At 39.0% G+C, this 25746-nt stretch overlaps 4 protein-coding genes across 6 annotated transcripts in view; 2 read left to right on the top strand and 2 right to left on the bottom strand.

Annotated features, from left to right (window-relative positions):
* ct (homeobox protein, cut) overlaps window positions 1–4202 on the top strand; it is a 167119-nt gene extending 162917 nt beyond the window's left edge. Inside the window, exons 7-10 of one of the 2 annotated variants that reach the window (XM_076127918.1) lie at window positions 144–340; window positions 462–601; window positions 704–1608; window positions 1702–4202. In XM_076127918.1, the coding sequence (XP_075984033.1) occupies window positions 144–340; window positions 462–601; window positions 704–1608; window positions 1702–3296 (2837 nt within the window). In that variant the 3' untranslated portion in view covers window positions 3297–4202. The remainder of the gene's footprint in view (window positions 1–143; window positions 341–461; window positions 602–703; window positions 1609–1701) is intronic. The other variant, XM_076127916.1, reaches the window with a different exon arrangement.
* Window positions 4203–6823: 2621 nt separating this feature from the next.
* LOC142981826 (major heat shock 70 kDa protein Ab-like) lies at window positions 6824–8835 on the bottom strand. Its single transcript, XM_076127948.1, has one exon. It carries the CDS (start codon window positions 8753–8755, stop codon window positions 6878–6880), a length of 1878 nt encoding a protein of 625 aa, XP_075984063.1. The 5' UTR covers window positions 8756–8835; the 3' UTR covers window positions 6824–6877.
* A 160-nt stretch (window positions 8836–8995) lies between these two features.
* LOC142981474 (GPN-loop GTPase 3) lies at window positions 8996–12319 on the top strand. Of its 2 annotated transcripts, XM_076127422.1 has the most exons (6): window positions 8996–9258; window positions 9400–9596; window positions 10202–10416; window positions 11337–11442; window positions 12025–12145; window positions 12224–12319. In XM_076127422.1, exons 1-6 carry the CDS (start codon window positions 9214–9216, stop codon window positions 12302–12304), a joined length of 765 nt encoding a protein of 254 aa, XP_075983537.1. In that variant the 5' UTR covers window positions 8996–9213; the 3' UTR covers window positions 12305–12319. The 2 variants fall into 2 exon arrangements, with proteins under 2 accessions (XP_075983537.1, XP_075983535.1); XM_076127420.1 differs by having other exon boundaries at window positions 12025–12319.
* Window positions 12320–12860: 541 nt separating this feature from the next.
* Window positions 12861–24486, bottom strand: LOC142981473 (uncharacterized). Its single transcript, XM_076127419.1, has 14 exons — window positions 24169–24486; window positions 23840–24024; window positions 22582–22728; window positions 21963–22207; window positions 21436–21584; window positions 21124–21198; window positions 20723–20856; window positions 20304–20422; window positions 19564–19763; window positions 18986–19231; window positions 18263–18549; window positions 17888–18035; window positions 17239–17396; window positions 12861–16651 (listed from the first exon to the last, which is right to left on the bottom strand). The coding sequence occupies exons 1-14, from the start codon at window positions 24214–24216 to the stop codon at window positions 16459–16461; spliced, it is 2334 nt and encodes a 777-aa protein (XP_075983534.1). The 5' UTR covers window positions 24217–24486; the 3' UTR covers window positions 12861–16458.
* Window positions 24487–25746: the final 1260 nt, after the last annotated feature.

Here is a 25746-nt window from a genome sequence, read left to right as displayed (position 1 = left end):
ATTTTAGATTACACGCAACTCATTAAAAAGTCGTCAAAACGCCGATACGCACTGTTCTCATACGTTCATAGTAGTGAAATTTATTTAAGTAGAGGTAGTGAGGTCGATCAAATTATTTCAATGTTCTTTTCTTTCTTTTGTAGTTGGGACAAAAGATGGCACTGGCTCGGTGTACGGTAGACCCGAGGGTGAGGGTGATGACAGACTCACTCACGCGATACTCAACGAAGCGTCGCATCTGATGAAGACACCGACCGGCCCTCCCAACAACGATGACTCCAGGAGCAATGAGGACTCCAGCTCGCCGAGGACACAGTGCCCCTCTCCATTCTCCAATAAGGTAAGACACCAAAACTTTTCACTCTCAAGAAAAATCCGACGCAATAATAAAAAGCTATAAACTGTAACTCAAATTAACGACGCACTTAAACTGTAATTTAAAATAACCGTTTTGTTTTCAGGATTCGAGTCAGAACAGGAGACTCAAGAAATATGAGAACGATGACATTCCTCAGGAGAAGGTGGCGCGCATCTACCAGGAGGAGCTGGCCAAAATCATGACCAGAAGAGTGGAGGACATGCGCCGCGAAGGATTCCCTGGGTAAGCATCCTATTTAAGTTTACAAATTGAAAATATTTATTAAACTGCCATAAAATAACTAGTAATTTAAACGAGAACAGCACATCTAAAACTAACATATAGCATGTTCCCTCCATTTTTCAGCGGCGGCATGCCACCACACATGGAGCGACCACCAGAAGACATCCGCATGGCACTGGAAGCTTACCACAGAGAACTTGCCAAGATCCAGCCGGCTGGGAACATTCCCAACCTGCACAACTTGCCAGGGATGCCACCCTTCCCCAACCTCCTCGCGCTGCAGCAGCAGGCCATGCAACAAGCGCAGAACCAACAGATGAACGGCTCCGGAGCGGTCCAAGATCTCTCTCTGCCTAAAGATAAAAACGCCAAAATGAATGGATTGACTGATAGTGATAAGGATAGGCCAATGGATGCCGAAGAGGCTATTAGACACGCGGGAAGCGCGTTCTCGTTAGTAAGGCCCAAACTGGAGCCAGGACAGCAATCGACCGGCTCGTCCGCGTCCAGCCCGCTCGGTAACGCGATACTGCCGCCGGCGATAACCCCCAATGAGGATTTCAGTAGTTCAGCGGCCGCGAGCCCGCTGCAGAGGATGGCGTCGATCACGAATAGTCTCATCTCCCAGCCATCGAACCCTCCCCATCACCCGCCCCCGCAGCGGTCCATGAAAGCAGTGCTTCCACCAATCACCCAGCAACAATTTGATCTCTTTAACAATTTGAATACCGAGGACATAGTGAGAAGAGTGAAGGAGGCTCTCAGCCAGTATTCTATCAGCCAAAGATTGTTCGGTGAATCTGTGCTGGGACTGTCGCAAGGCTCTGTGAGCGACTTGCTGGCGAGACCGAAGCCCTGGCACATGCTCACACAGAAGGGAAGGGAGCCATTCATCCGCATGAAGATGTTCCTGGAGGATGACAACGCTGTCCACAAGCTGGTCGCGTCTCAGTACAAAATTGCGCCTGAAAAGCTGATGAGGACTGGAAATTACAGCGGAGCACCTCGTAAGTATCGTATCACTATATACGACCATGAAAATGGAAAGTCGAGCAACGAAAGTTTTAAAATAACTAACGAGTATTCTTTATCTTTTCCAGCATGTCCGCCAAACATGAACAAGCCGATGCCGCCAACGCAAAAGATGATTTCAGACGCCACTTCGTTGCTCAGCAAAATGCAACAGGAGCAACTGTTGGGACCAGGCCACCTCGGCCACTTGGGACAGCCCACACCGCTACTGCTCACGCCGCCCGGCTTCCCGCCGCACCACGCCGTGACGCTGCCTCCTCAACACCATGATAACAACAACAAGGAGAGGAAGCCCCCACCCCCACCACAGCCACACCACCAGCCCCCAGTGATGCGCAACCTCCACCAGCACATATCGCCCAGCGTATATGAGATGGCCGCGCTCACACAGGACCTAGACACGCAAACCATTACGACCAAAATCAAGGAGGCTCTGCTAGCCAATAACATTGGACAGAAAATCTTCGGCGAAGCTGTCCTTGGTCTATCGCAGGGCTCAGTCAGTGAACTGCTATCGAAACCGAAACCCTGGCACATGCTCAGCATCAAAGGCAGAGAGCCGTTTATTCGTATGCAACTGTGGTTAAGTGACGCTCACAATATCGACCGTCTTCAAGCCTTGAAGAACGAGAGACGAGAAGCGAGCAAGCGGCGGAGGTCCAGCGGCCCCGGACAAGACAACTCCTCTGACACGTCCTCTAATGATACCTCAGAGTTCTACCACTCCAGCTCGCCTGGTCCCACCACCGGTGCGCCCTGTGCCAAGAAACAACGAGTGCTGTTCTCCGAGGAACAAAAGGAAGCATTGAGACTCGCCTTCGCACTTGACCCGTACCCAAACATGCCGACGATCGAGTTCCTTGCGGCGGAACTTGGTCTGTCATCGAGAACCATCACCAACTGGTTCCATAATCACCGCATGCGTCTAAAACAGCAGGCTCCGCACGGATTACCGGCCGAGCCACCAGCGAGAGATCAGTCCTCGGCGCCATTCGACCCCGTCCAATTCCGTCTCCTTCTCAACCAGAGACTACTGGAGCTGCAGAAGGAGAGGATGGGTCTAGCCGGCGTACCTCTCCCATACCCTCCGTACTTCGCGGCGAACTCGAACCTGGCTGCTCTGATCGGTCGTGGACTAATGCCACCCGATGAGCAGGTGAAGGACCAATCGGGCGGACTCGACCTCTCGATGCCGCTCAAACGCGAACCGGACGGTGACGACTTCGAGGACGACGACGTGGAGAGCAACCTCGGTTCCGAGGACTCGATGGACGAGGAATCTAAGACTGAGCCGAAGGCGGCGTCCACCCCGGCCGGGCGGTCCAGCCGACGGAAGCCCGCCGCGCCGCAGTGGGTCAACCCCGACTGGCAGGACGAGAAGCCGCGCAACCCCGACGAAGTGATAATCAACGGAGTGTGCGTCATGAGGAGCGACGACTTCCGGCGCGAGGCGGAGGAGACCGTGCTGGTGGAGCCGTCGCCCGTGCCGCGGGAGGGCTCGCCGGCCGCGTCGCCGGCGCCGCGCACCCCGCGCACCCCGCACACCCCGCACACGCCGCACACGCCGCACACCCCGCACACGCCGCGGCCCCCGCACACGCCCGATGACGTCATCCCCGAAGATAAAATCAAGGCGGAGACCGACGACGGCTGGGAGTACTAGGCGCCGGAGCCCGCCAGGTGCCGTGTGACGTTGACCGTTGACCATATCACGTTGGAACGATTATTTATTGTGTGATGAGTGACCGTCTCTCGGTGGACACGTTCAGTGCAGACGTTACTGTGTATGTAGCTAGTGTTTCGTTGTAATTCGATTGTAAGGCCAAAGACTTTGTACATAATACCCTCGTAGCTTCTCGTGATACGCCAGGCGAGTCCCCGACCGGGACGAGATAAACTTACGATACAAAAAGATGCATTTTTGCTTTAATTTTTTAATGTAAACACGTACCCTGATTAGGTACAAATATCTGAGTATTTTAAGTTACGGCTTTTAAATTCGATTGTAAATAAATATACCAAATATGTGTCGAATATTGCCTGTGAACCACACCCTGTACATATGTAGGTTAGTTAGTTTCGTGTAAGATAAACTCAGTTGCTGATAATTTTAGGAATAGGGAAGGTTCATTAATTGTTAATGAAAATTATAAAGTGCAATCAGATGTAAATTTAAGCTATGGTTTAACGAGCCCCAGTTGAAAAGTATTATTATGTTTATTAGAACCGGCGAGGTTTAAAATATTATAATCGGGTTATATAAGTTTAACATTTAAATTATTCATGTTTATTTTATACTATTGTATGTTTTCTATTGCATTATGTTATATTGCCGCGGGACCGCTCAACTTTGTGATTTTACCTGTCATTGTATAACTTTTAGTTGTCATTAATACTGTCTTTACTTTAATTCCGTACAGTTATTTTATTGTTTGTTTCTTTTCATTTTTATATATTTTTTTAGAAAATGTACAAATCAAGACACAAAATAATACGATTAAGCAAGTATTGTATTGCTTATGGTTTATAGATTTATTTTATTTTAGCAATAAATTTGCTTTTAATCTTATTTCCTTTATTTTATTTTACCTCCTTATTTTTCCTTTTTTTTTCTTAGAAATATTTAAGTAAGAATAAAAATGTAAATTTAAAAGGAACCATACTCCTTGCATCACGTTGTACATAGTTATTATTCAGTTAAATGTAAATATCTAATCGAAATGCCACGTTAGCGTATAACAAATAGTTAAGTAGGAAAATAGTTAAACCCAAAAACTTCGTAAAAGGGTAAAATCATGAATAATCGAAATTATTGTCATTCTAAAAGTGTATCGAAAATTGTAACGAAATTATGTCAGAATAGATTTAGGCCTCCAAATTTAAATAAAGTCAGTTTTGGAAGAAAATTCAATTTTACATGAAGATAAACTCTTTCTAAATACATCCAATTTTAGAAATACCAACATACATATCGATGTTATATATAAACAGTAAGTTAGGTAAGTAATAGTGTGTAATAGTCAATATTAAAGAAATACTTAGGCTGTTTAACAGTTAAAAACAAACAGTTATTTTAAACTCTCCAACTCCGTTGTAAGAAGTGAAGGAAATTTTTTAACTTAATAAAAATTGATTTCTAGAATCATTTCATAGCTTTTTGCTTTTAAAAGAATAATATACGTATATTATGAATATTATTGTTATTTGATGTAGGTGCTTATAATGTTTTCGGAGTGGCAGTTACATAGCGTCATGCGTTTATGTGACGTTTGACGAAAAAAATAAAGAATTATGTTCATTTTTTTATTTCGTCCGTACCAGTTGAAAACCATTATTAAACATGGACACCTGTTAATTAATCATCTCATGTGCTCACAAAATATTTTTTTTTTCGGCTTAATTTGATCAGATAATTATAAAACCGATTGGATTGTTGATGCTCCGATGGGGTAGTTCGATATTTATCTAAAGATCATTTTTGAACATGGCAGGACCAAAAGAACTTGCTGCCATTAAAAGAATATTCCATAAAACGTTAGAAATCCACTGACTTTGATCGAGTAAATAATAAGTAAATGTAAAACGTTAAATTGTGGCGATAATACTTATAATTATGTTCTTGATCGTGCTATGTTCAATTACACAGTATTTTCTTGACAAGCCGTTGCAAAAAATAGTTTTAATCTATTTATTATGTTAGCGTCCAAACCAACCGATAAAAGCGTATTTCTATCGATTCTTTTCTAAGAACAATTTAAAACAATGTCTTTTTTTCTGCTGTTCTCTGAAAATATTACCAGCACTAATATAATATGCCACCTTGTATTTTATTGTTACGTTGAGTGTTGCCAGTTAGAGTGTAAATATGACCCCGGTAGAAAATAGAGTATTATACGTTATATCCATTATTAATAATGAATAGTATTAAAAATTATAGCGATAATTATTATTGTTCATATCATAATATTAATTAATAATGATGCTGAAAACCATTGTCTTCTTTCCGAACAATTTCTAAAGTTATTAAAATTAAAAATAAAGAAATTGCTAATCACATTTTGTTTTATTCCGATTCTCAAATGTTCCAAATATTTATAGAATCACAAAGGTAAGTTTCGCTTAGCCTTTGTTACAAACTATGCTGGAGTCGGCTTCCAGTCTCACCGGATGCAGCTGGATACCAGTGTTTTACATGGAGCGACTGCCTATCTGACCTCCACAACCCAGTAACTTGGGTATTAACACGATACCCTTCGGTAAGACTGGTTGTCAGACTTTCAAGCTTCTGACTACTGTTAACGACTGTCAAAGATCTTCAAAAATGACGGCCGGGACCCACAATTTAACGTGCCTTCCGAAACACGGAGGAACTCGATATGTATAAGATGAACAACCTCGGCAAGCGTAGCTTAACCTCAGAGATCGATCCGTGCGGCTGTTGTAAACTAAGTAAAAGTCTCAATTTGCAGTTAAATTTACAGACACCTGTAACACTAGTAGACATCAAATGAGTTTTTTCCATTTATCAATAAGTACCGCACAAAACAAGAAAAAAAGTGTTACAATTATTTATACAAAGTCAAACAGAATAAGGAAATTGCAACTTGACTCAAGATAATAAATAATTCATGGATCACACAAATATTTAGTGCATAGTGAGGAAAGAATTTACATTACGGCTACCTATATGTGACGGGCGGCGCGGCGTTTGTTTAAAAGTGAAAGATTAGCCAAAACTATCAAACATCAAAAGATAGCTTTACAAAGGTTAGCGTTGAGAATAGTCTGTACATTCTACACTACAAGACTGCCTCTGTGGCGCGGACGGTAGTTTACTGCTAACCATGAGGTCTCGGGTTCGATTCCCGGGTCGGGCAAAGTACTATTGGTTGTTTCAAGTTTACAACAGTATTTTTAATAGAACCCGGAGTTTGATGAAGTGCCCGGTATATACCAAAGCGCTGTCATTATATTACAAGAAATTAAAATTGTTACATATAGCGAAACGTGTTTTATGCATCTACTTATAGCCTTATATATAGCATAAATAGCCTTGGGTATAAAAGGCGTGATATTAAAATATAATATGCACTCTACACTCCAGTATAAGTTTATACATCTGCATAAGGCCTAATCTGAGGATACGCAGTTTTATAAATACGCTGATCAAAAATAAATAAAAATACCAAATAAACTCATACTAAACAATTTAATGTCAAACAACAATCTAAACAATACATAAGTTTAATCCACCTCCTCAATAACGGGACCATCGCTGCCTCCCTCGTGACTCTTGGAGCCGTGGAGCTTCTTCATCAATGGAGAACAGTCCCTTGTCACCTGCTTCAACTTGTCTTCATACTCATCTTTTTCAGCTAAAGAGTTACTCTCCAGCCAAGACAAAACTTCGTCACATTTCTGACGAGCTTTGGACTTCTCTGACTCAGTCAACTTTCTTCCCGCGTCACTCAAAGCCTGTTTCACTGCGAACACATAGCTCTCCAGTTTATTCCTCGCTACAACCCGTTCTCTTTGACGGTTATCCTCGTCCTTGTATTTGTCCGCGTCTGAAAGCATTCTGTCAATATCTGCTTGCGAAAGTCTACCTTTATCATTCTTTATCACGATGTTCTTGCTTTTACCAGTACTATTTTCTTTAGCTGAAACATTGAGTATTCCATTCGCGTCTAAATCGAATGCTACGTCAATTTGTGGGACACCACGAGGTGCGGGTGGAATACCCGTCAAGTTAAAAGTCCCAAGTAAATTGTTATCTTTAGTCATAGCTCTTTCTCCTTCGTAAACTTGAATAGTGACTGCAGGTTGGTTATCTGAGTAGGTAGTGAAGGTTTGAGAATGCTTGCAAGGGATTTTAGCATTACGTTCGACTATAGCCGTCATAACACCACCAGCTGTTTCGATACCAAGCGATAAAGGTGCTACGTCAACTAAAAGGACGTCTTGAATCTTCTTGTGACGTTCACCACTAAGTATAGCAGCCTGTACAGCAGCCCCATACGCCACTGCTTCATCAGGGTTAATAGACAAATTCAACTTCTTACCGTTAAAGAAATCCTGCAACAAACTCTGTATTTTCGGTATACGCGTAGAGCCTCCAACTAAAACTATGTCTTGGATAGAATTCTTATCTAACTTAGCATCGTTCAACGCTTTTTCTACAGGATCTAAAGTTGATCGGAATAAATCAGAATTGAGTTCTTCAAAGCGTGCTCTTGAAATTTTTGAATAGAAATCTATTCCTTCGTAAAGTGCGTCAATCTCAATGCTAGCTTCTGTGCTAGAAGATAAAGTTCTCTTAGCTCTCTCGGCGGCTGTACGGAGACGTCTTATTGATTTGGCATTAGACTTTAAATCTTTCTTATGCTTCCTCTTAAATTCGTCTGCAAGAAAAGTTACAAGCCTGCTGTCGAAATCTTCTCCTCCAAGATGTGTATCTCCAGCAGTCGCTTTGACTTCGAAGAGTGATCCTTCGTCAATTGTAAGTATGGAGACATCAAAGGTTCCTCCACCTAAATCGAATATCAGTACATTCCGTTCTCCCTTTAAGTCTTTATCGAGTCCATAAGCTAGAGCTGCAGCAGTCGGCTCATTGATGATACGGAGAACATTAAGACCAGCTATTGCTCCTGCATCTTTAGTAGCCTGTCTCTGAGAATCGTTGAAATATGCTGGAACGGTTATCACAGCCTTCTTCACAGACCTTCCTAAGTATGCCTCAGCAATATCCTTCATTTTAATCAATACCATGCTGCTAATTTCTTCTGGAGCGAAGCGCTTGGTGCTCCCTTTGTATTGCACTTCTATTTTAGGTTTACCGTTGTCATTGACGACCTTGAAAGGCCAGTGTTTGAGGTCTTGTTGGATCTTAGGGTCATCGAATTTGCGTCCGATCAATCGTTTTGCATCAAATATGGTATTCCTCGGGTTCAGAGCTACCTGATTCTTGGCGGCGTCTCCGATAAGGCGCTCTGTGTCTGTAAAAGCTACATAAGATGGTGTTGTACGGTTTCCTTGGTCGTTAGCTATAATGTCCACATTACCGTGTTGCCAAACGCCAACACACGAGTACGTCGTCCCTAAATCAATTCCTACAGCAGTCATTTTAATATTTTTTGTAAATCTTTTGTGTTTTGCTATTTTTGTATTTTGACAACTTGATGAATATTTATTATTTTAAACCTAGAATACCCATGGAAAGTATGTCAAACATAAAATAGTTTGTTTTATTTTGTTTATGTCTCAAGAAAGGAGATTTAAAATAAATACTCAAATACTCAAAATATGAAAATAACAGCATGCAACGACACGCTGTCCCAACTGTCATTTTGAAATTGACAGAAAACGTCATTTTGAAACCAAAACACTTATAATTTGCGCGAAATTGATTATAACGTTTATATATAATACGAAAAGGTGATAACAAGTTATCTAATTTGTTTTATTTCTTATGTATAGAGTCCCAACTGTTTAAAACCCTGCAATATCGCGACACTAACAATTATTTCTCACTATTCGAAGTTAACCTATAAACGTACATCTTACCTGTTTTTTAATACAAAATGCGGTACGCGCAGCTTGTCGTGGGCCCCGCTGGGAGTGGAAAGGTAAATATTCTACTTCCTCTTGCCACAGGACTCCTAAAAAAACACAAATACGATACTTTTCAAATAACATAGACTTTTGATTTTACCACCTCCTATTGTGGTTTAGCCGTAGTTATAAAAGTTAACATGATGTCTTTCCAGTCCACATACTGTTCAACAATAGTAAAACATGCAAGTGACTCAAAACGCATCATAGAGGTAGTGAACCTGGACCCAGCGGCTGAACACTTTGACTACGAGCCACTGGTGGACATCAGAGAACTGATACATCTGGATGATGCCATGGAAGATGAGGAGCTGCAGTTTGGACCTAATGGGGGACTTGTGTTCTGTGTTGAGTAAGTTTATTTTCATTTGCTTAACCAGTTTAAAGAATGTTAACACTATCACACAAAAAGTTTTGGTTTTGTCTCAACTTTTAAGTAAGAGAGCATAAAATTATCTTCATCGACAGTAAGTTCATTACTTAATTATTTTGAAAGTTTTGGAAAGATAAATAATGCTTTTCTTAGCAAAAACAATATACACTTAAACATCTTCCATAAAACACACTTTGCATTTATTCCTAACAATATACATAAAATACTACTATACTCAAAAACTACTGACAATGTACTACCTTAGCAAGAACTAAATTACGTAATATCATGCCAGTTATGTCTGAAGGTGTAGGCAGAGGTGTAATATACCCATGTTTCACCAGTAACAATGTTAGTCCCATGTCCTGTAGGTTGTATATGTAAGGCGAGCCTTTGCATATACAGCCTACAGGGTATGTGTACAAACTTCAGGCTACTATTAAATTAGGAAAAGCCAGCAGCACTTTGCCTGGCCTCGGAAACAAACTTGGGACCTCATTTTTAGCAGTTGGCTATGCTACCAACTGCACCACAGAGTAAATGTATTAAACAACAAAACTTACTTGCTTTTCTGCTATTTCCAGGACTCTCCTAGAGAACTGTGACTGGCTAGAAGAACAGTTAGGAGATGTGGACGATGACTACATCCTCTTCGACTGTCCGGGTCAGATAGAGCTGTACACCCACTTGCCAGTCATGAGGAGGCTCGTAGACCTGCTGCAGAAGTGGAACTTCAGGATCTGTGTGGTTTTTATGATTGATTCACAGTTTATGATCGATGGCGCTAAGTTTCTATCAGGTGATTTTAAATTTACATTTTAAGTTTTCTTGTTTGTATGACATTAAACAGTAACTTCCGAGATTAGTGCTTTGAAATAAACAAACTTCATAACTTTTAAAGCCTCGCGTTTCTTGTTTGATATACGTATATTGTTTGGATACGGAAATTAACGCGAACACGCATTTTACCTTGAAATGGCTAACGTTTCGACCCAAGTTGCACTAGCCGTGGTCGCGGTCGCGCGGTCTGACAGGTATTTCGAAGTAAAATGCGTGTTGGCGTTAATTTTACGTATCCTTTCCTATGGTATATTAAACAAACTTCAGCTTAATAATATATAATTAACGTTTTGAAACGGTCGGTTTTATGCACGGTAAAAGTTTAAAGGTTACGATACCTTATTTGTTACCCGACGTTTTGTCCGAATTCCATCAATCATGATCACGGGTAGACTGATGTAGCTGCTAAGCGTCGTCTTCTTGTTGCACGAGTTTCTACGCCTACCCTCATTTAGTCTTAACTATTTTTAAATTGTTCGACACTCAACACTAACGATATATTATCTTAACACTCGTCTAACGTCTCTCAAAAGTTCTCTTACTGATCACACGATTCCACCTTGTTGATAAACAGCATCCATCTCCTCGGTTAAAATAGATTTTTTATTGTCAACCACTACTGGCACCATCCATTCTCAAGTAATTTGACTATCAGTCAAATCAGCAACTCTTCACAAAAACTACAAATACGTCATGGTGACGTCACAATTCCTATTTTTTTTGTTTGGATCAAATGAGTGCTTAAGTCTGTAATATATTTAATTTAAATATTATTTACGGGATTTACGAGGTTTACATTGCTCGAGCTTATACTAGTACAAGTTTAGTTATTTTTCTTTAACTTAGTCATTCATATAATTTAGTATCATATGTTTCCAGGTACAATGGCAGCGTTAAGTGTGATGGTTAATTTGGAACTGCCGCACGTGAACATTCTTACTAAGATGGATCTACTCAGCAAGAGTGCCAGAAGACAGTTAGATGAGTGAGTTTCCTCTTATTATTTTATTGTTTTCATAATAATATACTTATTGATGAAAAGGCAAGAAAGGTTTGTACGGATCGAATCAATTGGCGTTATTTAGTCCCTGCTTACTCCTATAGGAAAAAGGCGTGATATCATGTATGTATTATACTTATGTATTAACATTTACATACATAAAATCACACATTTTCCTCATAGCTGTAAACAGAGACCAAAGAACGCCACTTGCAACAATCCCTACAAACTTCCCTTGCTTCATTCACATTCATAAAGGAGATCGGCAGATTTCGTACAGCTAAGAGTTTGTGTTGTTTCGTAACAGAATTTGTACCACTTATTAATTGTGGTTTTGACAGCATCTGAGCAATTTAGCGAACTATCGGGGCTTCTAAAAATGGACATAACTTTTACCTCCCAACTTTTAAAAATATAAGAATTTTAAAATAAGCTTGTCTATCATATAAGCTACCAATTAAAACAAAAAGTAAACCTAAACATGACATTTTATAAGCTGTACGAATTCTTCATATAAACCTGCCGTTCGCCTTTGTCATAAACAATACCTATTATTTTCTTTCACAGTTATCTGGACCCAGACCCGCACGTCTTGTTAGCCGACATGAGGAACGCCAAATCAAAGTGGCACGAGAAATACGCGAAGCTCACCGAAGCTATTGGCGAAGTGATAGAAAACTTCAGTCTGGTGAGATTCTACCCGCTAAATATCAAAGATGAAGAGAGCGTGGAGAACATTATGTTAACTATTGATAATATTATACAGTACGGTGAAGATGCAGATGTGAAAATAAAAGATTTTGAAGAACCAGACCCTGATGAGGATGGGGATGATGGCTGTGATTAAATGTTGCGTTTTGTAGTCCTGTTGTTTGATTTTCCTAAAAACTAACAATCGTAGATTCAAATTTGGATAGGAGAGTAGTACTGGTGATGAAACAGGTAGCCACCATCATTGGCTGGCTTTACACACATACTCTATCGCACGTTCTTAGGAGCGTGCAAGATTACGCGTGGGAAAGATGGCGCAATCTTCGAGAGCGATTTTCTTAGGCTTCACAGATGAGCGCGGCGCGTGGTCTTTCCTTTCCCCTTACACGCGCGATAGAGTGTGTGTGTGTAAAGGGAGCTATTGTTGTGTCTCCATCACCCCCACTCTTCTACGTCCGCCGGTTTTATTGTTTGACTTCCTTGCAGCGGTTTACTACAATATTCAAACAGTTATTTCACAATAAGGTCTTAAAATGTAAGCAAGTTCTTGTTACTTCGGTTGACCGACTGATTAAGATATATCTATAAATAAAAATAGTAATCAAACACTGGGTAATATTATTCTCGTCAACCACCATACATGGTAAAACAATACTTTAATATTCAATAGTAAGTCTGAGTAAAACAGTACACATTTCTGGAACCTTTATTTGGCAAACATAAACATCATTAGCCTATATAAACTACATAATATATTGATATACATAATACTACCACTACATCATACAGAGTTTGTAATTATTACACTAAATTTGTCACCTCCAAGAGTTTCGAATTGACGAGCATTCATTCTCAAAGCATGATGGACAAAAGCTTATGAAATTATTATAAAACTGCATCTGAGATCGGTGGCAAGTCGCTCTAAGATGATGGGTACAGACAAAGGATTTAAATATAGGAAAAGTTGACACTGTTTAGATATGGAAGTGCCAATCTTCGTAAGACTCTCCTCTGACAACCAGTCTTACCGAGGAGTATCGTGCTATAGGTAACCCAGGTAACTGGGTTGCAGAGGTCTGATAGACAGCAGCTCCATGTAAAATACCGGTATTCAGCAGCATCCGGTAAGACTGGAAACCGACTCCAATATAGTTGAAATAAAGGCTAGGTTGATGGAAATAAGAAAGACGATATTATATACAATTGGGGAAGCTATAATAAACTCTAGAAGTCAATACTATGAACACTCACTTGCGTAGATGTGTTAAATATGTGGAAGACGGGAACTAGAGAAAATACTTCTCAATTTATTTAGTATAAAATACTTATAAGTGTAGAATGGAATATGTATTGAGAATGAAGAAAAATATCGTTTCTATATGAAGTAGTGCATGGGAGAAATAAAAGTAGGATAATTCGAATGACACCAATGAATATTTCTTGCATACAAAATAGACTTTATTACAATAAAAATAAAGTTTTATATTAACAAAATGCTCGTCAATTCACTGGCAGTGTATTTACTATATTTCAGCTAATTCAGGCACTGTTACAATGAAAAATAAAACATAATTTCAGTCATATTTATTTTGTAATTTTACTATTTCACCTAATGATTAATTTGTTATATAATACACCAAACTACAGTTTATTTAATAACTACTTGACATGTATATTATTATAACTAAAGTTGGGTAATATAGGGACTTTGCTGTCTTAATATTAGGAATACAAACATATATTTACATAATTCCTTTACACTATTTAAAAATAAACAAGGGTTAAAAGCAAATATTGAATTGATGGAAATACAAAACCAAAATTAGTAACAAGAAAATATGTCCTAAGTGGCGACGCAAAGACTTTATCGCACTTGCGCTATTGAGTTGTCCCATGGTGATAAGGGGGATTGTCCCTTCCCATGGTTTTCTGCAACGGGACTTCTGTCACCAAAACAGAGACATTTGTCCCACCGGGGAACAAGTGGGACAAAATAGTACGGGACTAGTGGGATGACCTGTCACAATTTACAATTGTACCAGGGTATACGTAATTTTTTTTATAGCACAAGTATATTGATTTAAAAATAATAAAACCATTCATATGACAGATAATATTTAGACTAACCACCAAATTTTATTTTACCTGTGTCTGCAAAGCATATCTATGCTCAAATAATTTCCCCTGAGCCTTATAGTATTTTATGTATATAACAGACATAAGACTGAAAAAAATATGACAATCATAATCACAATACATCTATTACCAAAAATTAAAACCTCATAATTGCAGAAAAACCCATTTAATTAGACTTCATCATTCAATACAAACTTATAATGATAAAAACACATTCATACCTTATTTTAAAACTAATACTTGCAGTAAATAAACTACAAGTCCCTTATTATATGGGACTAACATAGTTATTAGCCGCGTACTGACTGACCGAGCAGCCTCGCGAGGCAGTATCTCGGTCCCGCTCATCTATACTAATATTATAAAGTTGAAGAGTTTGTTTGTTTGAACGCGCTAATCCCAGACACTACCGGTGCGAATTGAAAAATTATTTTACTGTTTGATAGCCTATTTATTGAGGAAGGCTATAGGCTACATATCATCACGCTACGACCAAGAGGAGCAGAGTACCAGTAAAAAATGTTACAAAAGCGGGCTAAAATATGACTTTTTCTCTCTTATGTGACGCAAGCGAAGTTGCGCGGGTCAGCTAGTTTCGATCTAAAAGAAAAGAGACCTAGACAAGGCTGCTCGGCCTGTCAGTACGCGGCTCATAGTGAAACGTTGGTGTATTTTATACATCTCTGCCTGAACCTTCGGGTATAACAGGCGTGATATCATGTAAGTAATAAAGTTCAAACTTTAACATAGACATTGCTAATACAAAACACGTAGGCGCCACATAACTTTATGTCTCTGAATATAGGTACAAGTGATTTCGGGGAAAGCGTAAAAGAAGCAAGACATGTAGCCAAGGAGAAGGCTCATCACCAGTTAGAGGTCAACCTAGTATCAAAAGTATACAAACCACCTGAAATGGCTTAATAAATGTTATCTTCATTGATAACTTTAGCTGACGTTTCACATGCCCTCCGCAGCAAGGAGACACCCAGATCGAAAACACTAAGCGGCCACCCATCTATGGAATGTCTCCACTAAGATTGCTTAACCCACTGATAGTTTCATAGTGAGTGAAAGACAGTAAAGACGCAGTCGTTATTACGCCTCCATTACTTGCTGCTAAATTCAGATACATAAAGTTATATGGCGCATAATGTAACTACAGATTAACTCATATCTAACACATAAACATTAAAACTCAACATTTACCATAAGAACATTGTATATTTTCAACTAACTATATTAACAATAGTAAAGTAGGCAGATGTGAATACAATTGCATTTTGATATTTACTCTCATTTAACCCATCCTTGTCTTGCCCTTATCCCATGTGTTGGGGTCAGCACAACACGTTTTATTTCTCGTGAACATGCTGACAAGAGATTGGACTGATGTTTTTACAACCGGCCACTTGCCTGACGTTAACCATCATCATATATAAAGATCTTTATAGTTTTGGCCTTTTCTAGCCAGCAGTGTTGTTTGTTACCCATATTTAATATGGCCCAATCCCTTAGTCCTTAAAATATTGAGTTATTAAACTGGATGTTATGATTTCTTAGTCTACCCATGCATCAATGCAACTTGATTGAAACGTCGGGTAATAATAATTGTATACGGTACTTTTAAAAATTTTAACGAACATAAGATTTGTAGTGTATTTTCTGGATGTTACAACCATAACTTTATCGCTGGCAGTGTCGCTTTCAACAAAACTTAGCCTACTTTACAGTTTTACAATAGTAATAGTGAACCTTCCCTTTACATATAAACTCAATATGGATGTATTTAGACATTGCCTGTCTATAAATAACAGACATTAGAGACTGAGTATCCAGCAGTCTTAACTGTAAAATACAATATGTCTTACTTTGTACACAAATTAAAACACATTACACATTATTTAGTACACATCTAGTCAATAAAGTTCTCATACATCTCCTGGCGCAAGAAAAAAGGCGATCCACTGCATTTGGAGACCGACAAATTCCAATTTGACACAAATACATGTCCATTGCTTGCATATTAGTATGACATAAGAGTTAGAAGCCTATCTTTATGGGAAAAAGGCGTCATATTATGTATGTTTAAGAGTAAGTCTTCAAGTAGTTTGTTATCCCACTGCAAACTTCATCACTAGTTCACTATGAGCACTATATGTCGGTGTCGGGCGGGTGCGCGAGCGCGTCGGTGACACTGAACACGTAGAGCTGGCAGCCGAACTGCAGCAGAGCGCCGTGCGGCACCAGCGCCGAGCCCTCCCAGGCGCCGGCGCGGGGCGGCTCGCGGCTCGGGCAGCGGCACCACGCCTCGCTGGCCAGGGGGGCGGTGAGGTTGCCCGTTATTCTGACAAACAAACAAACAGTTACAATGAGATCAGAATGCTATAAAATGTATCTATCTATAGCATGGTTAGTGGTCAACCTAGTGTCAAAGTTGTTCAAGCCGGGGTGGCTTTGACATGGCAAGATGTATGAAACGCAATAAAATATAATTAGAATCCTATCCTTTCAAAGTACAAGTTAAGTTATAGTCATTGGATTGTTAATAGTCAGTCAGAGCACATTACATGGGCTGCTGTGGCATACTTTCTTAATCAATTTTATAAAAACCGATAGTCGATCAATTAAATCACCCTTCTCCATGGGGTTATTTTCACTTCCAACAGCTTTCAGAAAGGATTGTTCTATTACTACAATTTTTGTATGAGAAATCAATTGGTGAACAGTGTCCCTGACGGGCCTGACGTACTCCATAACAGATTTAACATGTCCTGTCATTTATTCATTTAGGTCAAATATGATAGTCAATGAAATTCACTTTCTATAAGAGTGAATATATCAAGAGAAGGAAGGCAGGGCCAATGAGAAGAGCTGGCAAGAAACTCCTGGCTTTTTATTAAATTATATATATTATTATGAATTGGTGTATACCTGATGGGTTGCGTGGCGCGGTCCCGCACGATGTCCCGCAGCGTGTCGGCGACGTCGCCCGCGTCGCTGGCGGCGGGCGGCAGCTCGCAGGCGAACATCACGCCGTTCACACTCGTGCCGAACTCCGAGTAGTTGATCAGCTCGAAGTGACGGCTCACCTGATATATAAAACATATTCATGTGATAAATAATACTGGTATGCTGCTAAAAATTTTTAAAAAACCTGACAGGCAGATTTTGCTTGTATGACAACGAGTTTATTCAACAATTTGATTTTGTTAGTCCTTCTTTCACGCAGTTGGTAATTAGTTACATGGTTTAAAGTGACAGCACTCTGCTATGTAGACTTTTTTTTAGTTTATACTAGCAACATTTTATCTTTAAGGAAACAAGGTTTTTGTTATTTATTTATTTTATCGTATGGTTCATAGTCAACCTAGTGTCAAAGTTATTCAAGCCGCCCGAAAGGCATTTTACATGGTTCAACGTATTCTTACGTGTCCTCCGAAGCAGGGAGACACTCAGCTAAAATATCACTATGTGGTTATTCATACAAGTTCAATATTTCTGTGCAACTATTGTGCACTTACTGCAGGTCTATAGGTGCTCTGAAGTCGAAACCAAGTAAGTGAAATGTGGTAACAATCACCTCATCCATAAATATGACAGCATGGTTCCTGGAGACGCGGCGGCAGGCGATGGGATCCAGTCTCACGTCGCAGCCGCTGTCCGTGCCTATCGTGAGAGATGACAGGCGCATCGGGATCGGTCGACCCAGACCATCGCCTACACCGTTTCTAAGAGAAGATGATATAATATGTATCAGAATCTATTGAAGTTTTTGTAAGGATATTTCTCGTAGTAAGAATCGCTGTGTCGTAGGACTTTTACAACTTTACAAATATACAAACAACAGAAATTGTATTTCACAAATGTTTTTCAGTGTGAGAATCGAACTCACTATTTCCAGATGCAATGGTAACCTTTAACATTGGAAGTTTTATAAAATAGGTGCTGAGTATACCTATCGGGAGGCGCGATGGCACACAAGGTAGCTCTGACGGCTGCATCACACAGTGAATGTCCAGGAGAGCGCGGCGGGGCCGGCGCGGGCGGCGGCGGCGCGCCCCACACCGCCGTGGCGATACGAGCGCGGTCAGCTCGCGACAGCAGTTCTGACGGCAGCGCGCGCCGCACCAGGCCCAGGCGCGCCAGGCGCCCGCGGTCCAGGCTGCGACGGACCGCGGCCAGCGCTGACGCCGACATGCCCGTGTGGCGCCACGAGCCGCATGCTTGCTCGCCTGCTAGCACCTGCGACACAAATCAATGTGACAATTTTAACTCCGATATTACGACTTCTGAATAAATATCATTTAACTTATCAACTGATTTGAGTAGTTGTTTTCATTTATTTGCTGTCACCTGATCTATCATTCACTTATCTTCCTGAACTGGCCCTTAGAATTCACAGTCAAATAATAAAGGAACGCTACGTTCTTCGTAACATAATGAAATGAAAAGACGGTTTTTTTGCAACAACTTTCGATTATATCTAATCACACAAAGTTAAATGTCCCAAACTATGAACTCCATTACAAATTAATTAAACTAACTTCTGCTCTACACAGCTTCTGCACTAACATATTCCCCAACCAAAATTAAAATCCATCAAGTACTATTTACATGTAAAAGCAACAATCATCCAATCAAACTCTTTCATCTAAAACACAAATAGTGTTAAACATACCTGCTGCAATCTCTGCCAAGCCAGCAACTTAACAAGCCGTTCATCTAGCTTCTTGAGCTGTTCATCGACCACGGCCAGCAGCTCCTCCACGTTCCCCTCGGGCCGCAGCTCCAGGCGCTCCGTCCTGCTCCTCTTGCTGGGGCTCTTGTCCTCGCTCTGGGAAGTCTTGCGGCGCTTCACTGACGCCGTCAGGTACTCGAAGTCCGAGTCTGACAGGTCGCTTGAGGAATCCGTGTGGCGGTCCGGCTGTGGAATATATTTAGTTAGGTATTTTTTTTTAAATGTTTGTGGAAACGTAAACTTTAATTTCTATAATCGTTATGTCGTAGCGATGCAAGAGCGACAATTAATATGTCTTAATTTGCCCAGTATACAGTATTTTAATTGAGTCGCACAGTGAAAGAAGCCTGTATTTTAGGTTAGACTAATAAACTTGAGTCCACTTTCATTCAAGACATAAAATTACCGCCATGACCAGTGTTCTGGAGTAAGATTTAAACAGAGATCAAAAACCTGGAAGGCATTGAAGGATCATGGATTCAATATAAATAGAGGCGAAAACTGGTAAGTGTACTCACTCTAATACAATGTTCTTCACTAATAGCATTTAGATCATCAGCGGCGTCTTCCTCCGTCGCAGGCTGCAGTTTCTGTCTGTCGTCGGTGGTGGAGTCTGCGCTGTACCGCGGACATGTGAGGTTCATGCAGATCTTGTGGGTGCCGTGCTCCTCGTCCGACGAGGAGTCGTAGCAGCCGCTGTTCTTCAAGTTGCGAAGTACTGGAATGAAAGTGTTTTGGTTAAAAAATTGTCTTATAATCGGGTCAAACTGTAAAATGACCTTTTTTGTCTGGTGTATACCAATCAGCAAGTCTATAGTAGTATGCAAGATTGCATTGATTCCTCTATAAATCCCACTAATACTATAAATGTGAAACTAGTATTTTGTGATGGATGTACATCTGTTAGTCTTTCACACAAAATACTAATAATAGGATTTTGTTAAGGCTCAAAGAAATGTATAATCTGGTTTAGCATATAAGATATTTTTGCACATGGCCGTAATTAGCCGAAGCTAGTTTTTTCAGCCTTCTTTTGTGTTACATTGACCGGCAAAAGGCTTCGCCTAACATATCACACACTGAACAAGTAATGTAGTATTCTTATTCCATCGAAATACAATTTGATTAACGCACTTTCCAGCTACTACATGGTCTATTAATGAATATTTTCTATGGTCTATTAATTTAAATAATCAAGATATAATATCTTTATATTGTAGCTGTGTGTAAAGGTCTTTAGTGTAATGTGTGTACGTACCGTTGTTACATCTGACGTACTCCCTGCGGCTGGGCAGCAGTGGCGGCGGGTGCTGGTAGTGGTGGCGCACCATGTCCGGGACCACCACGCGACCGCGCATCGCCACCGGCACCTTGATGCTGACATACAAACATTGTATTGTTACTACTCAAACTACTGCTCATTTGCATGCAGTTTTGTTTAAGAAAAAGCTCAATCGCTGTGTCTGAGTTGCTAATAAGGCATTTAGTAGTAATGATATAACTATTAAGGACATTTTAAACTAAGCATATTGAAAAAAGGATATTGATGAAGCTTTTACTTAGTTTTATATGCATTTTGCAAGGAAATGATAGTTATAGGTTTATAAAGTTATAGCAATACTTTGCTACAAGTTGTATTACTGTATAATATGGTTATGTAATAAAACATTAACTTACCGGAAAGCAGGCCTATTTTTCCTAGCACGTCGAATGAAGTCAATCTTGATAGCGTGTTGGTCCACAGGGCCTGCGAACTTCTCCCATAGAGCCACGCGCTCCGTCGCTGATATAGAGTTCACTAACTTCCAGTCCTGAAGAATAACATTACAGCTATTTTTACAAAAGTATAGATGAAAGAGTGATCAACATAATATTTGTTTAGACTAGATCAAGCTGTATGATGGTGGCCAAGAAGGCGGTTTACGAAAAGTTCGTATTTTTTGGTCACAATGCAGGCCAAAATTCAAGTTTGATTTAATATTGAAAACTAGTACTTTTATTTTATGCTGTGCTTCTCTGGTTTTTTAGGAGTTACCTTACTGGTTTGTACGTATAAGAAAAGGTGTTGGAATACTTACGATGTACTGTTCAACATGATTGGGACACATCCAGCGACCAGTTGGGAGTGCAGTAAGTGGAGGGTCTAGGCAATCCTGTAAACAAGAAATGAACAGTATTTTAAAAGACGATCAATAATTACTACTCCCACATTTCAAAATTTCATCTCTTTTGTTTCATGGTGGGATAAAGATCAAAGGAAATCTGGTCATAAATACATAGAGACCTTTTAGTGGGCAATTTTCTTCATATTTACCTAATAGATAAACAGGATAATCAAATTAACTCATGTCGCTAACGTATTACGATATACTACAACAAATAAAGCTTACCTGATGGAACAGCAGCGGGCAGTAGTCACACTGCAGCAGCGGGGCCAGCTTGCAGGTCCCCTGGCACACGAAGCACGACTTGGCGGGCAGCGGCACGCAGCCCCACGCGTCCACCGTCACCAGCGAGTTGCTGCCGTTCTTGCTGGGGTCTAAACACAAACGTATATATAGAGCTTTGAGATTTGGTAGCTTTTTATTAATATTCTGCTATTTATACATAGACTTGCCTTTTTCTGATGAAAAGACCTTCATTTAAAAAATGGTGCAAATAAAATTTTGATAAAATCTAATATCAGTTTTACAAATAGACAGAGGAACTCTTTAAATAATAAAGCAAGTTGTTGTTGGCATGGCATTTTAACTTTTTTATAAACTTTATCTGCACAAAAATTTGTTTTTAGTCACTTGGACTTTTCTAAAGTACACTAATATAACTCAAATGCTTGCTAGTTATAGGAATCGAATCCGTTCGAACCGTCCGATCGTTTTTAACCACTATTCTACAAACATCAAATATTATCTCCTACCTTTCTCAGTGCCAGGAAAGATACAAGGTATCCTCATCTCTCTCGGCAGTTCAAACTGTCGTGGGTTCATGATCTTGGCTGCCTTCACCAGGATCTCCATGGGAGTCAGCTCTTTCTCCTTCTCTTTCTCTTTTTCCTTGTCTTTATCTTTCTCTTTGTCTTTTTCTTCGGGCTCCATCTTGATGTCATCGTCTTCATCTTTGCTCTTCTTCTTGCCGGAGTTTGAACGGTTGTTGCGCAATGATCTGGAAGAAACATTAAAATAATATTGTTTAGAAATATTAATGGCATACTGCTAAATAGTAAGAGTGTGAATAAACTGTATTTTTGAGCCTAAATTATTGTCTGGCAGAACTCCTTTAACACCATTGATACATAGCACAAATTTTAATATGGTTCTTAGCAAAAGGACTTGATCTGCTACAATCTGAAATATATATAAATTTCTTTTATGGTAATAGTTTATGTACTTCATGTTACATTTATTCTGTCTACCATCTTCAGACAAACTATTGTCATTCTTTCATAAAGCAACATATTAAAAAATGTTTTATTCAGCATTTGGTTGAAGATAATTGTGATCTTATATTGTGTCATTTTTAAGATAGTTTATCATTACCTAGTCTTCTTCTCAGTGTCAGACTTATCAGCGGGAGACTGTGCTCGACTGCTGCGAGAACTTGCAGGCTTGTTATCATCAGAGCCTTGGCACTCCTTACACAGCCACAAGCCTGCTGGTATATCATTCTCATCCAGTGGAGGGTCACTAAAACACAATTGGAAATTTTTGTTGTTAACTTTACGCTACTAGGCTATACTTGGGCCATTTCAAATGTGCAAACTATGTCATTTTATCGGAGTTTCTGGCTAGCACTTACACATTGTCACATTCCTATGATTCTTTTGATTATGAGGTTGTTCACACATTTGTAATGGCAAGAGTATAATAAGTGCAAGTATACTTGATGGTATATTTCACAGCTGCCAACAGGAAGTAAGTGGTGTGTTGCTGAATTATTACTTGAATTCATTTTAAATGTTATAGTCTGTCGCTTTCACAGTTGAACTGCTGAATTAAATTTGATGAAATTTATCATAAAGATAGTTTACGATTAAGGTTCTAAGATAATAAAATTTGTCAGAGGTACTTTAAGAAATAGGATCAATAGTTGGTTATTTTTTATGGAATTGCTAGAATAGGAGATGTAAGTTTATATGCAAGATAATCCATTGTAAGGCATATCATTTTCTTGTTTCTCTTGCCCAACAGTGGGACTATAATGTGTAGAATATACTATTCCTATATTTCTGTTTTAGTGGTATGGATACAAGTAATTTGTGGCAACAAGTCACCTTCCATTTTTACCTGGAGTTGGCTATGAAACATACATTTATTCACCTTTGATTGCTTCATGATTTGACCAGCTCACACTGGCCATTGTCTCAAGCTGACTATTTATAAATAATGTAATACACATAGATTAAGGTTTGTAAATGGTGTTATAAAAATGTGTTTAATTTGTTTTAGAACATTAATTTGTCTAATATTACAGCAATATGCAATTTTGAATATTTTTTGTAATTTTTTCAGTATAGCTATTGATTATACTATAATAATAGTCTGTGATAGAGTGCCATAGAGACTTGTTATGCAACTTTGTATAGATAACAGAAATGAACATAATGATAGTACAAAAGATGTATATCAAAGTATATAATATAGTTATACTATGAATGTTATAGAAAATTATTTATATTTCTGCTGTACCCAGTAGCCTTACCTATAAATACCTACTTATAGCCAAACATAGATCATACTTATTCTAGTAAAGTATATATTCATTAGTTATGATATAAACATCCAGTTGGTTACTTACTAGCACCCAAGATGGAAGCTAGCGGGACAACGGTCGCAACATATTAGATCCCCGCCTTCGCCACACGCGTCGCAAGAATCATGATTGTGACCTTTCCCAGGCCTCTTATAATATGGGTGCTGAGGCTTCTTCGGCTTCTGGGCGTTTAGATCCTCGTCCGGCGGCTTTATAAGCGCCCGTATGAGCTAAAATACATCCCGATACCATCATAAGTATACCTAAACCAGCATCAAGGCTGCTTCATTTAAACTTAGCTAACTAAAATGGCGCCATGAACCAAGATCAAGTAGCATTCAAACTTTTCAAATAACAATCAGAAAACCACAAACCGGCATAAGCCCGCCCGAAGTATCGAGGTCATAGCCAACGTTAGACATTGTTGCACCTCACAATATCTTCAAATGTTATTTACAACAAACAATAACGACAAAATATGTGGTTGAAAAAACAGTCCTCTGAAACTTGAATATCTCTTGAGTTTAACACACAGAATACAGTTTTAGGGGTGCATATTTATTGTTACTGTATGTATTTTGTAAAATATCAGTATTTAAGCAAATTTTGTAGTAAACAAATGATAATTCCGAAAGAAATTCGATATACAGAATAGAACACCGACGACCGTCTACAAAAATGGCCGCAAAAACATTTCCTCAATGTGTATGCTATCGAATCTGTAGCATAACTTCAAGCTTTAGCTACACAAATTCATACTAGTGTGAAAGAGAAACAAAACTTTTTACTCCCAACAAAATGTGTTTTGCCTACTGGAACGCGATTAAAGCGTGCGTTTTGACAAATGACACTAGAGAGATCCCTAAAAACTAATCGCTAATTTTTAAATAATTTCGATAAATTACGATTGATACATATAGATATAGAGATGTTCAATAAAGTCGATCTTGCTATTTAGCACAAAATTACATAATAATTTTTATAATCAACGTATAATTAAAAACTATTCACTTTAAATAAAATACTTAAAACCTTAAAAATGCATTAAGACAAAAGGGTTTTATAAGTAAAATGAGATAATGTAATGATTCAACTTATTTAGCAGGGAACTCTACCTATCGTGTTCAAATCGTACCTATTTTTTTTTACTTCTATATCACTATCTATAAAAATTGCACATGTATTTGACCTCAAACATAAAAATTAACACGCTGCAGAAATAATTCGACCTGTAGTCACAGGTAATAATTTAACTTGATAAATTAAGTTGTATTTTACAACAATAAATATCTTTTACAATAGTCATTTTACCGGCTTCTTATAATAAGAAGCTGAATTACTGCTGCCAGTTTAGCAGATATTACATTATGCATCATGACATAATGGAGGTTATCTTTACTAATCTGCATAATGGGCAATCAATAAAAAACTGAAATGTTTAAATACATCTTAATTAAATATAGGCATTAACTAGCTTGATTAATTTAATACAGGAATTTAATAAGAGTAAACCGTAAACAACCGGCTTAAAAAATATTATTGGCTTGTCATTAAATTGTCAGTTCGGAAACTACTGCGATGGTAGGATTTTCTACTTGTAATTCAAAAAGTGGTGGAAAATTAGAAAAATCCTTTTTCATGAAAACGGTTTAAATTACTCTTATTAAACCATAATCATGTTTCTGCCGAATTCAAATTTAAATTTCTATCTACAATTTGTAACCAAAAACTGGTATCCTGCTTTTCTATACCGAAAATAACTGTAAAAACTAGCTTGAGACAGAACGTTGACATATTTTGGGATCTTAAGTTATTGCCGCAAGTAGACGCATCATGCACATTCTGTGTATTACTTTCTCTCTTAACTTAAAGTTCAGGAACTCGTGTAAGGGATACTAAGGAGAAAATCAGAGATTTAATCTAACGGGTTTAAGGTACCTATTAAGTAATAG

Source organism: Anticarsia gemmatalis, chromosome 20, assembly GCF_050436995.1.
Source record: "Anticarsia gemmatalis isolate Benzon Research Colony breed Stoneville strain chromosome 20, ilAntGemm2 primary, whole genome shotgun sequence".
In the NCBI taxonomy this organism is placed as follows: domain Eukaryota; kingdom Metazoa; phylum Arthropoda; class Insecta; order Lepidoptera; family Erebidae; genus Anticarsia; species Anticarsia gemmatalis.
Note: the sequence above shows the minus strand (reverse complement) of the source record. Positions and strands in the feature narration are given on the sequence as shown.

What these genes read in the sequence shown, in the direction of transcription:
- LOC142981826 (XM_076127948.1), bottom strand. Translation starts at nt 8,755, where the DNA reads ATGACTGCTGTAGGAATTGATTTAGGGACGACGTACTCGTGTGTTGGC.
- LOC142981474 (XM_076127420.1), top strand. Translation starts at nt 9,214, where the DNA reads ATGCGGTACGCGCAGCTTGTCGTGGGCCCCGCTGGGAGTGGAAAG. An exon ending in GGACTTGTGTTCTGTGTTGA is followed by an intron (nt 9,597 to 10,201) that starts GTAAGTTTATTT and finishes TGCTATTTCCAG; the next exon opens with GACTCTCCTAGAGAACTGTG. An exon ending in GCCAGAAGACAGTTAGATGA is followed by an intron (nt 11,443 to 12,024) that starts GTGAGTTTCCTC and finishes TTTCTTTCACAG; the next exon opens with TTATCTGGACCCAGACCCGC.
- LOC142981473 (XM_076127419.1), bottom strand. Translation starts at nt 24,216, where the DNA reads ATGTCTAACGTTGGCTATGACCTCGATACTTCGGGCGGGCTTATGCCG. An exon ending in CTTGGCAGAGATTGCAGCAG is followed by an intron (nt 18,550 to 18,985) that starts GTATGTTTAACA and finishes TTTGTGTCGCAG; the next exon opens with GTGCTAGCAGGCGAGCAAGC. An exon ending in GCCATCGCGCCTCCCGATAG is followed by an intron (nt 18,036 to 18,262) that starts GTATACTCAGCA and finishes ATCTTCTCTTAG; the next exon opens with AAACGGTGTAGGCGATGGTC.